The sequence below is a fragment of the Phyllostomus hastatus genome, unplaced genomic scaffold (assembly GCF_019186645.2).
Source record: "Phyllostomus hastatus isolate PE091 unplaced genomic scaffold, TTU_PhHast_1.1 phas_contig_41, whole genome shotgun sequence".
Classification (NCBI taxonomy): domain Eukaryota; kingdom Metazoa; phylum Chordata; class Mammalia; order Chiroptera; family Phyllostomidae; genus Phyllostomus; species Phyllostomus hastatus.
In genome coordinates this window covers 6,945,551-6,963,192 of record NW_025333876.1, presented here as the reverse complement: position 1 = coordinate 6,963,192, position 17,642 = coordinate 6,945,551, and the positions used below count along the sequence as shown (strand labels likewise).

Genomic DNA, 17,642 nt, shown 5'->3' with positions numbered 1-17,642 from the left:
GGCACAGATTCCTTAAAACAAGATACAAAAAGTATTAATCAGAGGAGGAAATAGTAAATTGCAGCTTATCAAAATTAAAAATTTGGGCTTTTCATAAACATTAAGAAAATGAAAAGATGTAACATTACCCACAAGAACATCTTCCCAATACATTAAGTTTATTTATTTTTTAAGAAGAAGGGAAGGGAGGAAGAACGAGAGGGACAGAAACACTGATGTATGAGAGAAACAAAGGTCGGTTGCCTCTCATCCGCCCCTAATGGGGACCTGGCCCACAATGCTGGCATATGCCCTGACTGGGAATCAAACTGGCAACCCCTCTGTTCACAGGTCAGTGCTCAAACCAGTGAGCAACCCTCACAAGGGCTCAATACATTTATTTTACAAAACATATAAGGAACATAAAAAGAACTTCTGTAACTCAATAATATAAAAACAACCCAATTTAAAAAATGGCTGAAGACTTCTGGTAACAGTGGCATAGGTAAATATGCCTTTCCACATTGAACCACCTCAAAATTACAGCTAAACTATAGAACAACCATTATTCAGCACCCTCAGAAACTGAGCTGAATGGAAGTCCTACAACTATGGAATTAAAGAAGAAACCAACTACTGAATTAAAGCAGAAGCCACATCAAGACTGGTAGGAGGGGCAGAGATGTGGAATGGGCTGGTCCCACACCTATGTATAGCGGAAATATCAGGAGAGATATCCTAGGAGCAAGGGGGTCCCAACCTGACACTAGGGTCCCCAACAGAGGGTTCCAGGCCAGGAATGTAAATCCCCATTACTTCTGGTTGTAAATCCAGCAGGGATTAAGTCTATGGAAGACAGAAACTGGAGTCTCAGGTAGGTCCACACACAGACTTACTTGCATTCACTCCCTCTGAACTCTAGCATGGTAGAAGCAGGTTGAAAGGCAACAAAACCATGCAAGGAGAAACCGAATTGTCTGGCATCAGGATAAGAGGTGGGGACAGCTTTCTCCCAAACAGAAGTGCCAGCAGAGACCATCATTCCTTTTCTAAGCCCTCCCCTAGTGGGTTGATTTCTTAGTTTTCTAATCCCAGTGGGTTGCATGTCATCCTGTAAACTGAATGGTCGCTGGTTCAATTCTCAGTCAGGGCACATGCCTGTGTCGTAGGCCAGGTCCATGTTTGGGGCATGGTGAGAAGCAACCAATTGATATTTCTTTCCCTCTCTTTCTACCTCCCTTCCCCTCTTTAAAACAAATAAATAAATAAATAAAATCTTAAAAAACAACAACAACAACAACAAGCTTGCTTAGAACAATCTATTTCAATACTTACTTGACACGGGACAGCTCAATGACAGACTGACAAAAAGTGAGACTAAATGAGATTCTAAGATCAGTCTGGGTAAGGTAAGCTAACAGGTAGAAACTATTGTATACCTGATCATCTAAAATTTATTGAAAGAATTACCTGTTTATATTCATTAACACAACTTTGGCAGCAGAATCTCATCTGCTGGCCATCAACCACCTGAACACTGTTTCCAGATCCTTTAGTGGGCAGGTACTCTCCACACTGTTCACAGCAATTCATTATCAGACCATTAGCCAACCTGTACTTATTAAAGCAGTGATTACTGCATAGCTTATGTGTCACATTATTAACGCTGACTTCATGGCGAATCTAAAAGAAAAATGAGAACTTATCAAAAAATGAGCCACATTAACACAGTAAGCAATGAGGTAACTAGTTTCTTCAATAGAAACAAAGAAATTATTAACTTCTCAGAGGAAAAAATATTCAGGGAAAAGACTAAAAGGCCCATTTCCTTAGTCTTTCATTTTTATCTTTGATTTATCTTATGAAAACAAAGATTCATAAAACAAAAAGCAGTAAAATCAGTAATAACTTCCCCAGAGATACTTATTCATTCTAAAAATCAAACAGATCTACAAATTTTGATACCACCTGTTTAAAACAAATGGATTTAGAATTCTTATGTGTCCTGGATTTGCATAGCTCTGGGACAACCAACACCAAACTCAGTTACTAAGCACTGTGTTAAGTGAGGAAAGCCTGCATGCATATTTCTTTCAGCAACTGGAAGGATGGCAATACCATTTAAGGAATGCAAAGTTATCGACATACTTTCAGTCCACATGTTCTGTATGTTCTTGCACCAGGATTGGTTGCTTCCCTCTATGTCCTGAATAATACATTTTTATTTAGCATTTCTTGTAAGAACAAAATTCACCATATAACTATTGCTCTGTGGACAAATACAACTAACTCCATAAAAACAGGTGTGTATTTGTCATACTATGCAAATAGGACATTTGTTTATAAGATAGTTCTCACATATTCTTATTCCTTCGTTTAACTTCACTGTCCAGATTCAGGACATGTACATTATATATGTAGATGGCAGAGCATAGAATAGCACTTAAAGAGTTAAAGTTATCCTAGATAATAACCTAAATAAGATAAAAATTCAGACCTCTGTTAGTTTACTACAGATTGTACATCTTGACTTGTTCAGAATTCTTTTTCTGAGACTCTGGTTTTCTTCATAGGGAGACACACAGTATGCACTACAGAATTCCTGGAAGGGCTGACTCGACTGCACTTGAGGAACATTAGCCCTTTTTGCAGGTACATCTCTGAAACACAGGGATAAACACAATTTAAGAATACTGTATTTTATTTTCAAATATAAAAAATTAAAGGACAGTCTTCATTTTCTCATAATTTAATCACTAGGAATCAAGTATAATTTTTGGATTCAGCAAAATCCACTGTTCGGTTTTATCACTAAGAGTTCCTAAAGTGGGAAGAGAAGATTTGGAGGTAAAAAATATTTTGCATCAGAAAAACCTTGCTACAGACTCTGATGACTTTTAGAAGCAATCAAAAAGGGTGGTAGCAACTTGGCAGAATTGAGGTAGAGGATGGGGGAGGGTGTGAGGTAGAGGTGGTGGTGGGGAGTGGGTCCATTTATTTCCATATCTACATTCCATTTTCCTGTCAAGAGTAAGGAGAGTACAAAGGAGCCCAGAGCTCTGACAAATTCTTAAGATAACTCAAGCTCAATGAACTTGTAGACACCTCTACTCATGAATTTATGCAGCTCTTCAGTTACATTCAGGACACATATTTACACTGTCATTATCAAACACATGGAGCCATGTTGGAAAGCATAGCTTACTTTTTACACATTACATTGCGTGTCTTTGGAGGACGCTTATGAGAGAAGGAGGAAAGGCACGTGGTAGAACAAAAGAGGTTAGCTGATCCTTTCCGTTGATAAGCTGTCTGTCCTTTCTGTAAAGGATTTTTGCAGTGTGCACAGGTGATTTTAGCTGGTTTAGTAAGTTGCTGCTGGACTGAAGGCTGGCAAATCTGTTTAGGAAGCGAGGCCACTGGTGCTAAAGAATCCACCCCTGGCTGTTTCTGATTACGTGGAAATGATGCTGACTGGGAAATCCAAGAATCTTAAAAGTAAAACAGAAAAAAACATCATGGAACAATTCGAAATTCACATCAGAAATTTTTTTATATTTAAAATGTTTAAATATAAAATTCTTCATATTTACAATTTTCATTTTGTACAAGTCTAAGAAAATAGTGAGGCAGCCATAGAAGCAAGTGGTTAAGGCCAGGAAGCCTTGTTATCCAACCCCAGGGGAACTATTCACTTTGTATTCTAAACATTTGATACTCTACTGTGCTAAGGATATAAATGGTGAGCCTGGAATTGTGCTATGTGGTAGACATCTCTTAAGTCAGTCTTGCCAGATTTAAAAGGTATATCCTGAGCTTACTAGGTTGTGCAAGTAGTGTATTAAACTGTGTCTGCGTTACAGTAAAGCCTTATGTTTGGTACCAGGGCACTTGCAAAAAATATTAGCCATTTTTCCTTCTCTAAGAACAAAGTATCAGTGCATTATAAAATTAAGCAAATATGCAACTACAAAGATAACTAGAGTGTGGTATATGATATCCATTTTCATAACAGCATTCCCCCCTAACATTATGAAAAATTCAAAGCACATAGAGAAGTTGAAGGAAGTTTACAGTGAACGCCCTCCCATATGCTCACCAAATAGATTCTAATGTAATTTACAATTTTTTTCCAATTAAATTTTCTGAGGGTAACATTGGTTAATAATATTATATGTTTCAGTCATACAAGTTTATAATACATCTGTATATTGCATTGTGTGCTCACAACCCAAAGCCTAGTCTCTTTCTGTCAAGATGTATTTGACCACATTTACCATCCCTCCACACTTTTTTACTTTTTGCTTTATCACATCCTCTTATCTATTCATCCCTCTAAATAATCAATCCATCTTCTTTTATGTATTTCTTAAAAAAAAAAAAAAAGATTTTATTTATTTTTAGAGAGGGAGAAGAAAGACAGGGACAGAAACGTCAATGTATGGTTGCCTCTCACATGCCCCCTACTAGGGACCTGGCCCACAACCCAGGCATGTGCCATGACTGAGAATCGAACCAGCAGCTCTTTGGTTTGTAGGCTCATGCTCAATCCACTGAGCTATACCAACCAGGCCTAGGTAATACAAGTAAAATGTAGACATCAATACATTTCTCTCCAAAATACATGCAATTTAGACATAACAGTTTAACTTGAGTCTTTCTACAATTACTTCCTAGCTTTCTAAAATATTATTTCATAGGCATTAATATATGTAGTGGGTTACTCAGGAAAGAGTTGGCACAGTGAAATCTACCCCCCTCCCCACGCCATCATGTATTACTGTGGCTTCAAAATGGTACAATATTATGTACAGGTAATAATGATTCTCAAACTTTAACATGCATGAGATAATTTGGGAATCTTGTTTAAATAGAGATTGTAAATCAGTAGGTCTTGGGAGGACCTCGAGATTCTGAATTTCTTGGGTGATGATGAAACTTTGAGAAATGAGGCTGTCATCAATAACAGCTTTTGTCATCAATATGAGGCCTATGGTCCCCTCTACCTATTATAGCTCCAGAGGCCTTTTATAACACTTCCAACACTAATAATTCCATTTTCATTTCTAAATTCCCACCCTAATTTTCTAATTAAGAGCATTCTGCTTCTAATTTTCTTCATTCTATTTCCAGATATCCTTTATCTTACAGGCAAAACCAAAATAGAAGTAACAAAGGAATTATTTCATTCCACAAGATGACATGCTAGTTAATATGGAATATATGTCAAAAAAGGATTTTTATCACCAAGTAATCAGAAAGGAAGTTTCTTTACTGCTAAATTTTTCTTCTTCAATTGAAGCCATACCTTTAGAAAACAAAATCATTCTGAACCCCCCCCCCCCCAAATTAATATTTACCTATAAAACAAACATAGGTTGCACTGACTGGGTAGCTCAGTTGGGTAGAACTACCCATATGCCAAGGTTAAGGATTTGATCTCCACTCAGGGCACATACAAGAAGCATCAGTGAAAACATAATAAATAAGCAGAATGATAAAATTGATGTTTCTTCCTTCCTCTCTCTAAAATAAATAAAAAAAAATAAACATAAATTGCATCCTGGAATCAACCTTCTCTGAATATTATCTGGATAAGAAACTATATTTATTTATTTTTAAAATTATCTTTTTTAAAGATTTCATTTATTTATTTTTGGAGAGAGAGAAAGAAAGGGAGAAAAACATCAATGCATGGCTGCCCCCTGCACGCCCTCCAACTGGGGACCCAGCCTGCAACTCAGGCATGTGCCCTAACTGGGAACCGGCAACCCTTTGGTTCTCAGGCTGGCACCCAATCAACTGAGCCATAGCAGCAAGGGCAAAACTATATTTAATAAACAGAGGCCAACTATTATATGATTTCTCCTTACTGGTAGTATGGGCGAAATAAGAAACTTGAACACAAAAACATTGGGCCTTTTAATTTTGTAAAGTTATCCATACTTAAAGGGGCATAGCTGTCTATAATTATGGAAAATGAGATATCAACTTCACTGCTCAAGACACTAATTAGATCTTGACATTTTTTTTTTCACCTCAGCTTTGGTGCATACATAAATAAAGCAAATATTTTCTTTGTTTATACTGTATTATTTAATTCCTCCTAATTTCAAATTTCATATTTTATCAAGTTTTTATTTTATTTTTGGTATTAGTGTGGCCAGATTAAACTTAAAGAACTCCCAAATTCCTCCATGTCCTGTTCCTGGAATACATTTTAAGACGTCTAGTATATTATTTAATCCAAGTCTCTCTTTATATGCAAAGAAAATTAAGACCTACAAGTTAGGTGATTTGCCCGAAAGTCCAGTAAGTATTAGACCCACTATTTGACTTTCAGGTACTCTTCATTTCTTCCTGCATCTAAACTCTTCTACCTAAACAACCTTTCACTTTTTTTAAAAAATTTTAATTGTTGATCAAGCACAGTTTTCTTCCTTTTATCAGTATTTCTTTAGTGTTGGGTCTGTTGGTGAGAAGTTCTTTCAGTGCCATGGTGGGGTTTATTTTATTCCAGTTGGTAAAGGATAACATGTCACACACAGTTTATAAATCCTACGTGCAGGTCTGAAGTGAAATTTTTGTTCACAATGACTGTATTTGCATGACCAACACCCAGATAAACACAGACAATTTCCAATAGCCTAGAAACCTTCCTTAGGTATTTTCCCACTCAAAAACTTCTCTAATTTCTCATGGGCCATCCCTATTCTGACTTCAAAATTGATTTTGTTTTATATTGAGCTTTACATACATGAGATTATATATGTACTCTTTTGTGTCTAGTTTCCGTAACCCACCATCTTTCTTTTTTTAAAGATGTTATTTTTTTAATATAGAGGAGAAGGAGGGGAGAAAAACAGATGTACCAGAGAAACATCAATCAGTTGCCTCTCCCATCTGACCCACAGCTGAGACATGTGTCCTGAATGGTAATCAAACCAGCAACCTTATGCTTTGCAATACGATGCCCATCCTACTGAGCCACATTAGTCAGGGCATCATCTCGTGTCTAAGGTTCATTCAACAATTGCACATAGTAATTCATTCTTTTTCACTGATTGGAGTATTCCAATGTGTGGCTAATACCACTTATCCATTCTACTGTTGATGGACACTTGGAATGCATCCAATTTTTGATTTCTGTACTTGTCATTTAATGGTTTCTTAAATATTTATCACACTCCGAATTTTTTTCTTCATTTTAGAAAGTTTGAACTTGTACTTCTGACTCATTTCTTTTCTCTTCTTTCTGGGACATCAATTTCATGTTCTTTTCATCAAGTATCATAGGGTCTCTCACATTTCTTTAAATCATCACTGGTGCCCTAGAAGGTGTGGCTCTGTTGGTTGGAGGGTTGCCCAGTAATCTTATTGGGAACTGAGAAAGGTACCAGTTCAGTCCCAGCTAAGCTGTGCACAGAGATAACTGATTGATGTTTTTCTCACATCAATATTTCTCTCTCACTTCTTCTCTATCTAGAATCAATGTATATATCTTTGGTTGAGGATTAAAAATTAAAAAAAAAAACTAAATCCTCACATGGGGATATTTTTTATTATTGATTTTAGAGAGAGAAAAACATCGATGTGAGAAACCCATCAATTGGTTGTCCCTCATACGTGCCCCAAATGGGGACTGAACTTGCAAACTTTGGGTGTGTGGGACCATGTTCCAAACAACTAAGCTGCCTGGTCAGGGCTCTCATATTCCTTTCTGTGTTTTCCACCCTTTTGGGTATGATTCAGTCTGGATAATATTGTGATATAACTTCAAGTTCACTCATCCTCTATTCAGCTGGGTCCCATCATGAAATTAAAACATAGTTTCTTAAAACCTGTGTCTGATAATCCAATTATTGAGATACCCTTGTGGGCTCACCTCCACTCTCTGCTTTTTAAAATATTGATATATTTTTTAAAGGTTTTATTTAATTTTTAGAGAGAGGGGAAGGGAGGGAGAAAGAGAAGGAGAGAAACATCAATGTGTGGTTGCTTCTTGTGTGCCCCCTACTGGGGACCTGGCCCACAACCCAGGCATGTGCCCTGACTGGGAACCGAACTGGCAACCCTCAGGTTTGCAGGCCAGCACTCAACCCACTGAGCCACACCAGCCAGGGCAAAATATCGATATTTTGTTATATAGTCTTGTCTTCTCATACTTCTAATTGTTTTTCATTATTTTTATATGAAAAATTGAAGAAAAAAAATCGAGGCTCTGGCTTATGTTAGTTAGTATTCCAATCCAAAGGTTGGAGGTTTATGTGTATATGTGTGTGTTCCCTTGAGAGTCTGCTGAAAGCTCCTTTTATTCTATTTTTTTAAAATAATTATATCTATTTATTTTTAGAGAGAGGGGAAGGGAGGGAGAAAGAGAGGGAGAGAAACACCAACAGGTTGCCTCTGGCACAAACCCCAATGGAGACTGGGCCTGCAACCCAGTCATGTGCACTAATGGGGAACAAACTGGGGACCTTTTGCTTTGTGGAACAACACTCAACCAACTGAATCATGCTGGTTAGGGCTGTCGAAAGTTCCTTTTAGATGCTGAGCTATCTCTGAAGCTTTTTTTGAAAATAAACGCATACCACTAAGAAAAGCAGACCCAAGTAACAGATTACTTTGCTAAGAATCCTCTCAGATCTTACAACCCTAGTTTTTCACTATATTTCTAGCTCTGTGATGCTTTCAACAGATACATTTTGTCTTTTTCCTCCCTAATTATTCTCTCCAGGAGGGATAGGAATTACCTAGTTTATCAGTTATCAGAAGAACTCCCTAGAATCAGTATCATGGTCAGAAATGTTTAGATTGCAATAAAAATACAACATAGATGCAAGAGCCATTCCCAATGGGTTAGGTATTTTGCATGTTGAGTTTTTTACTATTGATATAAAAATGTGATGAGCAGAAAACTTTCACTGAAAAATAGTCTGCTGGCGACTTGTGGTCAGGATGGCGGTATAAGCAGAAATAGCTTGCCTCTTCACACAACCACAACAAAATTACAACTAAAATATAGAACCACCATCACTCAGAACTGACAAAAATCAAGTTAAATGAAGTGTGACAACTACGGAATTAAAGAAACCACTACCATCCAGAGTGGTAGGAGGACACATACGTGAAACAGGTTGGTCCCACATACACATGTGGATAAAAATTCAGGAGGAATATCTTGGGATCCAGGAGTCCCAGCCCCATAACAGGATTCCCAGCCCAGGGTTCCAGTACCAGGAAGATAAGTCCCCACAACTTCTGGCTGCAAAAAAAAGCAGGGATTGAGTTGGTGGAAGGAAGTGCTAAAGCCCCAAGCAGTTCCTTTTGAAGAACCTACACAAAGACTCACCTACTCATACTCACACCCTCTGAGCTCCAGCATTGGGGGGGGGGTGCGGGCAGCCTGAAAGACACCAGTGGCGTACAGGGAGAAAATGCAGTGGCTGGCATCAAGGCAAGCAGAGGCCACTGTGCCTTTTCTGAACCCTCTCCCCACAGAGCTCGCAAGCTGGTGCCACATCTGAGTCTCCATTGCCTGGGGTAAAACTGTTTGCCCAGTCCTAGAGATAACCTGAGACTCTGCCCTACCCAATTTATGGGCCCACACAGCTGCTTTTCTGTATGAATGGCTGGTCTTAACATGCTTTACAACTTCCTAAATCCCCTCAAACAAGCAATACCTGGACTCAGTGAGCCTCAAGCTGGGTACTAGCAGCAGTCATCTCAGATTGCTTTACACCTCAGGCAGAGTGGCCCCCGTGTTGAGACTGACATTACTCTGCACCAACTGGAGAACCCCAGAGCCTGCATACTCAGTGGAGAGGTACAGACCACGACAATGCACCACCACCCTATGCCTGCACAGCTGATTATCCATGGAGGGCAGAGGATGGTGGTCAGTGGTCAGTCAGTCCTTGCAGCAGAATGACCTGGGTCAATCCCTTCCATTAAGCTGTCAATAGCAATCAAAGCTCAACTACAAGAGGAGAGCGTACTCAGCACATATGGAGGTTGTGCCTCAAGTACCTAGCTTGGGTTGATAGGGGAGGCTGTGCCACCGGATCCTATGGGACACTCACTACATTAGGCAACACTACCAAGACACAGAGCAGGTCTACCTAATACACATAAAAACACAGGGAGGCTGCCAAAATGAAGAGACAAAGAAACATGGCCCAAATGGAAGAACATATTAAAACTCCAGAAAAAGAGCTAAACAAAATGAAGATAAGTGATCTATCAGATGCAGAGTTCAAGACACTGGTGCAGGATACTCAAGGTACTTAGTGAGGACCTAACAGCCTAAAAAAGATTTCAACAGAAACAAAGGATACACTAATTAAAATAAAGAACAATTTATATGGTAACAACAGTAGAGTGGGTGAAGCCGAGAATCACATCAATGATTTGGAACATGAGGTAGCAAAAAACAACCTATCAGAACAAGAAGAAAAGAGCATCCAAAAAAATGAGGATAGCTTGTAAGCAGCCTGTGGGACAACTTTCAGTAATCCAACATTCACTTCATAGGGGTGCTAGAAGAAGAGCAAAAAATTGGAAATGTATTTGAAAAAACAGTGAAACAAAAACTTCCCTAATTTGGTGAAGCAAATAGACATGCAAATCCAGGAAGCACAGATTTCCAAAAAGATGGACACAAAGAGGCCCACCCCAAGACACATCACAATTAAAATGCTAAAAATTAAAGATAAAGAGATGGGGGGAGGTTGTGGGAGAATGGGTGAGAGGTGAGGGGATTAAGTACAAATAGGTAGTTACAGAATAGCCATGGGGATGTAAGGTACAGTATAGGAAAGGGAGTAACGAAAGAACTTACATGTATGACCTGTGGACACGAACAAGGGTGGGGGCATTGCCTGAGGGAGTGGGGTTGCTAGGTGGAAAGGAGCAAAAGGAGATAAATCAGGGCAACTCTAACAGTATAATCAATTAAAAAAAAAGTCTGCCCTAAAGGTTAATGATGGAAGGATACAAGATGGCAGTGGAGTAGGTGGAAGTCATACTCACCTTCTCCCAGGAAAAACACCAAATTACAACAAAATGATATAACAGTCAACCAGAATAACCACATGAAGACTAAATGAACAGAAATGTTATAACCAATAATTTACAAATGAAGCCAACTGAGCCTGGGAGAAAGATCAGAGACACAAAAAAGGACTGGCCTGGCACCCATGTGTGATAGTTGAGAATCTAGAAGGTTATCTGAGCTGCAACCACAAAAGGTCCCCCCACCCCCTCCCAAGGAGTTAGTATCTCAACTCCACTGTAGGCTCCCAGCTAAGAGCACTAGTGCTAGGAAGGTGTCCACATAATTTTGCTGAGGAAATCAGTGGGAATTTTGTATCTACCAGGGAGAAACAGGAGTCTGCTAGACCCCCCAGGGCCCTCTGCCCTGTGCACAAAGGGCCAGTGCACAAAATCTTATTTGTGGGCACTCACCCTGGGCTCCAGCAGAGGGATGGTGGCTCAGAGTCATACAAGGAGAAATTGGACTGTGTAGTCTTGAGGAGAAAGCTAGAGGAACAGCTGCTAATGTCCCTGTGCTAGGTCTCTCTTCCACACTGCTCATACACACCATTTTTTCCTGGGTCAAACACTCTCTTGCATGCCAATTTAGGCTAGAAAGAGGTACTAGTCCTGCCCTGCTAAGCTGAAGCTCTGAGGAACAGATTTTTTTGGGGGGGAAAACTCTCGAAGAGGTCATTTTCCCCCCTGAAAGCCCCTACTCAGTGCCACCATTCCTGCACAGAGCCCTCCCTCCACATTGCCAAATCTTAATCTGTTTTAGCTAATGTATTCTACTGACCTCACCCTAACAATTCCCCAAGACCCTGCCCCACCACAAAGAACCACAGGCATCAGGTGGGTGGTGGCTAGCCTTGGCGTACACTGAGATTTTTGCTGAGCGATTTCAGACCCAGCATGAGTGTCAAGTTTGAATCTCTATCAACAGGGTGAACAACATTTACCCCTACCTCATGACTCATTGAGAACGAACATCATGCAACTTATGTACAGCCAGAGGATCTTTCGATGACTGAGCCGAAGAGGCAGCCATCAGGTGGAAGCTGGCCTTGGTACACAGCCTGGCTCCTCCCATGAGCACCCAGGCTCAATCAGGCAGTCACAAAGCATGGATTCACTTGTAGCTCCAAACAGGTAACCCAGGGCCAGTCATGGATAGTGCCTGACACTGACCTGCACTAAAGTCTCTCTACAAAATATTAGCAAATTGAATTCAGTACTACATTAAAAAGATCATATGCACCAGGGTCAAGTGGGATTTATTCCTGAGATACAAGGTTAGTACAATATCTGCAAATCAATTGATATGACATATCATATAAATACAATAAAGAATAAAAATTAAATGAACATATTGATAGAAAATTATCATTTGACAAAATCCAGCACCAATTTGATTAAAAACTCTCAACAAAGAGAACATACCTCAACATAATAAATGCCATATATGACAAACCCACAGTTAACATCATATTCAATGGGGAAAAACTAAAAGCATTTCCCTTAAGATTAGGAACAAGACAGGGATATCCACTTTCACTACTCTTATTAACATAGTATTGGAAGTCCTAGCCATAGCAATCAGACCAGAAGAAGAAATAAAAGGTATTCAAATTAGAAAGAAGTAAAACTGTCATTATTTGCAAATGACAAAACAGTGTCAATATAGAACCTTAAAACTAAAAAAACTTCAAGTATTAGGATGCAAAGTAAGTATTAAGAAGTTGATTACATTTTCATAAACCAATAATAAGCAATCAGACAGGAAAAATAAGAAAACAATCCCATTTACAATTTGCATTAAAAAAAAAAGGAAAATGCCTAGACATGAATTTAATCAAGGAGGTAAAAAACCTCACTCAGAAAATAAGACACTGAAGAAACTGAGGAAGACACAAATACGTGGAAGAATATAAAATGCTCATGTACTGGAAGAATTATCATTAAAATATCCATACTACCCAAAGCAATCTACAGATTCAATGCAATTCCCATGAAAATACAAATGGCATACTTCACAGAACTAGAATAATCCAAAAACTTATATGGAATCACAAAGACCCCAAATAGTCATAGTAATTTTGAGAAAGAAGAACAAAGCTGGAGGTATCATGCTACTTGATATCAAACTATACCACAAGGGTATAGTAATGAAAGCAACACGGTACTGGCATAAAAACAGATATATAGATCAGTGGAACAGAACAGAAAGCTCAGAAATAAACCCACACCTATATGGTCAATTAATATTTGACAAAGAAGGCAAGAACATACCATGGGGTAAAGACAGCCTATTCAATAAATGGTGTTGGAAAATTGGATAGATACATGCAAAAAAATGAAACCAGACCACCTCAAACACCACATACAAGAATAAACTCAAAATAGACCAAAGATTTAAATAAGACTTGAAATCATAAAACTCCTACAAGAGCCCTAGCTGGTGTGGCTCAGTGAATTGAGCCCCAGCCTGCAAACTGAAGGGTTGCTGGTTTGATTCCCTTTTGCAGCATATGCCTGGGTTTCAGGCTACATCTCCAGGTGTGGGCCTGTGAGAGGCAGCCAACTGGTGTTCCTCTGGCACATCAATGTTTCTCTCCCTCTCCTTCTCCCTTTCTTGCCCTCTCTCTGAAAGTAAATAACTAAAAATCTTAAAAAGAAAACCCTCCTAGAAGAAAACATTGGCTGTAAAATCGTACATTTCTGTTAGTACTACTTTTTCTGATATATCTCCTTGCACAAGGGAAACAGAACAAAAAAATAAAAGCTACTACATCAAACTGAAAAGTTTTGGCAAGGTAAAAGAAATCATTAACAAAACAAAAGGACAACCTACTGAATAAGGGAAGGTCTGCCAATAACACATCCAATAAAAGGCTAATACCCCAAATTTATAAAGAATGCATATAACTCAACACATCAAGAAACAAAACAAACCTTGAACCCCCCCCCAATCCAATTTAAAAATGGGCAAAGGAGCTGAATAGACACTTCTCCGAAGAGGACACACAGATGGCCAATAGACATGTGAAAAGACACTCAACTTACTATTATCAGAGAAGTGCTAATTAAAACCACACACAATGAGCTTCCTGTAAGGGGCCTTAAGTGACCTCTGAAAATGGTTCGCTATTCATTTGACCTAGAAAAACCTGCAAAATTACGTAAATCAAGAGGTTCAAATATTTGTGTTCATGTTAAGAACACTCGAGAAACTGCCCAGGTCATGAAAGGTATGCACATTTGAAAAGCCACCAAGTATCTGAAGGACATCACTTTATAGAAGCTGTGCCATTGTATCATTACAGTGGTAGAGTTGGTAGGTGTGCCCACATCAAACAGTGGGGTGGAAACAGGATCAGTGGCTCAAAATGAGTGCTGAATTTTTGCTGCACATGCTTAAAAATGCAGAAAGTAATGCTGAACTTAAGGTTTAGCTATAGATTCTCTGGTCACTGAGCACATCCAGGTGAACAAAGCTCCCAAGATGCAATGCAGAACTTACACAGATCATGGGTAGACTAACACATACATGAGCTCTCCTTGTCAAAGTGAGATGATCCTACTGAAAAAGAACAGATTGGTCCTAGACCAGAAGAAGAGGTTGGCAGAGAAAAAAAAAAATCCCATAAAAAGCATTAACTTATGTTCTGGGAATAAATTGTGAATAAATAAATACTAGTAAAAATAAAACAAAAACCACAATGATCTATTACTTCACACCTGTCAGAATGGCTATCATAGAGAAATCAACAAACGGTGAAAATGTGGAGAAAAGGGAACCCTTGTGCACTGTAGGTGGGAATAGATTGGTACAGCCATTATGGAAAATGGTATGGAAGGTCCTCAAAAAAATTAAAAATGGAACTATCTTATGACCCAGTGTTTCTTATGACCCAGTGTTTCCACTTCTGGATATATACCCAAAATAACCCGAAACACTAATTTTCAAGAATATATGCAGCACTATGTTCATTGCAGCATTATTTAAGATAGTAAAGATATGGAAGCAACCAAGAGTTGATCGATAGCCAAGTGGATAATAAAGTGATGGTACACAGCCCTGGCTGGGCTGGTATGCCTCAGTGGGTTGAGCGCCAGCCTACAAACCAAAGGGTCCCCGGGTCACCAGGTCGATTCCCAGTCAGGGCACAAGCCTGGGGGTTGTGGGCTGGTCCCGTTATGGGGTGTGAGAGGCAACCACCTATTGATACCCACCCCCCATTCTCCCTACAGAATGGAATATTACTCAGTCAAAAAGAGCTTGGTTTCGGTCAAGATGGAGGCATAGGTAGAAACCTTTCACTTCCTCACACAACCCAAATGAGGATAACAACCAATCTAAAATCAATAAACAACCAGAAGTGCCAGAAAAATCAAGCTGCATGGAACTCCAACAACCAAGGAATTAAAGAAAAAAAAGTCAATCAGAACAACTAGACCTGTAAGGTGGCAGACAACATAGGCCCGTGGAGAAAAACTAAGCCAGTCCACGGACCTTCGGGTCAGGATGGGGCTGCCCGAGGCTTGGAGACAGGCTGCTCGGGCTGTGCTGACTTAAGGGGAAACAGACTCAGGGTTGATACAGTAGGAGAAATTCCCAGTCTCACACAAGAGTCCATCAGACAGTGTGCTAGGGACAAGTAGGTGAGCTTCATTGTTCCCTGTCTGGCACCTCCCCCACAGGCAGCACCCACAGCACAGCAAAGACCTGCAGCATAGCACTGGTCTGGGTGAGTTCCTAAGGCCCCGCCTCCTTATACCTTCTCAAGTGTACCAAGACAAAGAAATATGGCCCAAAAATGAAAGAACAGAGCATAACCTCAGAAAAAGAACTAAATAATGAGGACATAGCCAATACATCTGATGGAGAACTTAAAGCCCTGGTATAATCAACATGCTCACAGATCTGATTGAACTTGGTTGGAGCCTGGCCAAGAAATGAAAGAACAAATGAAAGATACCTAAAATGAAATAAAGCAAAATATTCAGGGACCAACAGTGACAGGATGGAAACCAGGACTCAAAACAACGATTTGGAACAAAAGGAAAAAATAAACATTCAATGGGAACAGAATGAAGAAACAAGAATTCAAAAAAGTGAAGAGAGTCTTACAAACCTCTAAGACAACCTGAAATGTTCCAATATCCAAATTATAGGGGTGCCCAAAGAAGAACAGCAAGAAATTGAAAACTTATTTCAACAAATAATGAAGGAAAACATCCCCAATCTGGTGAAGGAAACAGACTTCCAGGAAGTCCAAGAAGCCCAGAGAGTCCCAAGAAGGTGAACCCAAAGAAGAACACACCAAGGCACATCATAATTACATTACCCAATATTAAAATTAAGGAGAGAATCCTAGAAGCAGCAAGAGAAAGGGAGGCATTTACCTACAAAGGAGTGCCCGTAAGACTATCAGCTGATTTCTCAAAAGAAACATTACAGGCAAAGGAGGGGCTGGAAAGAAGTATTCCAAGTCATGAAAGGCAACGATCTACATCCAAGATTGCTCTATCCAGCAAAGGTTTCTTTTAGAATGGAAGGGCAGATAAAGTGCTTCCCAGATAAGGTCAAGTTAGAGGAGTCCATCATCACCAATCCATTATTATATGAAATAAACAGACATCTAAGAAAAAGAAGCTCAAAACTATGAACAGTAAAATGACAACAAACTCACAACTATCAACAAATGAACCTAAAAGGAAAGAAAAGCGATGGAAACAAAATTTAAGCCAACAACTAGAACAGGAACAGAATCAGAGAAATGAACATCACATGAAGGGATTTCGGTGGGGAGGGGGAAGGGAGGAAAAGGGGGGAAAAGGTACAGGGAAGAAGCAGTATAATTGGTAGGCATAAAATAGATGGGGAGATAAAAAATGGTATAGGAAACAGAGGACTCAAAGAACTTATATGTACAACCCATGGCCATGAACTAAGGTGAGGGGAATGGTGGAAGGTTAGGGGGGCAGGGCAGAAATTGGGAAAACTGCAATAGCATAATCAATAAAAAATACTTTAAAAAAATGAAACTTTACCATCTGTAACAGCATGAATGAACCTATAAGGTGTTATGCTAATTGAAATAAGTCAAACAAAGACAAATATCATGATTTCACTTATATGTGGGATTTAAAGAACAAGATATAAAACAGATGAACAAATAAGACAGAAACAAACTTATAAATAGAGAACAGACTGATGGTTGCCAACAGGGAAGAGGAGGGGCAGCCAGGGTAAAAAAGGTGAAGGGATTTAAGTAGTATAAATTTGTGCCCTGACCAGTGTGGCTATGGCTTGGGCATTATCCCAACCCATAATGGAGTGAGAAGTGACCCCAGAGTGAGGGTCACCAGTTTGATTCCCAATCAGGGCATGACTGTGTTGTGGGTTTGGTCCCCAGTTGGGATGTATGCAAGGGGTGGCTGATTGATGTTTCTCTGTGACATCAGTGTTTCTCTACTTGCCTTACTCCCTCCCTTCCCCTTTGTGTAAAAATAAATAAATTTTAAAAAGAAGCACAAATTTGTAGTTACACAATAGTCATGGGGATGTAATGTACAGTATAGGGAATACAGCCAATAATATTGTAACAAGATGTAGAATTCTA

At 39.3% G+C, this 17,642-nt stretch overlaps 1 protein-coding gene across 10 annotated transcripts in view; it reads right to left on the bottom strand.

Annotated features, from left to right (window-relative positions):
* ZMYM5 (zinc finger MYM-type containing 5) overlaps positions 1-17,642 on the bottom strand; it is a 41,405-nt gene that overhangs the window by 7,963 nt on the left and 15,800 nt on the right. For all 10 annotated transcript variants that reach the window (XM_045844861.1, XM_045844855.1, XM_045844857.1 and 7 more), the window contains exons 6-8: positions 3,185-3,470; positions 2,477-2,639; positions 1,450-1,662 (exon numbers count right to left, since the gene is read on the bottom strand). In XM_045844861.1, coding sequence (XP_045700817.1) covers positions 1,450-1,662; positions 2,477-2,639; positions 3,185-3,470 — 662 coding nt within the window. The remainder of the gene's footprint in view (positions 1-1,449; positions 1,663-2,476; positions 2,640-3,184; positions 3,471-17,642) is intronic.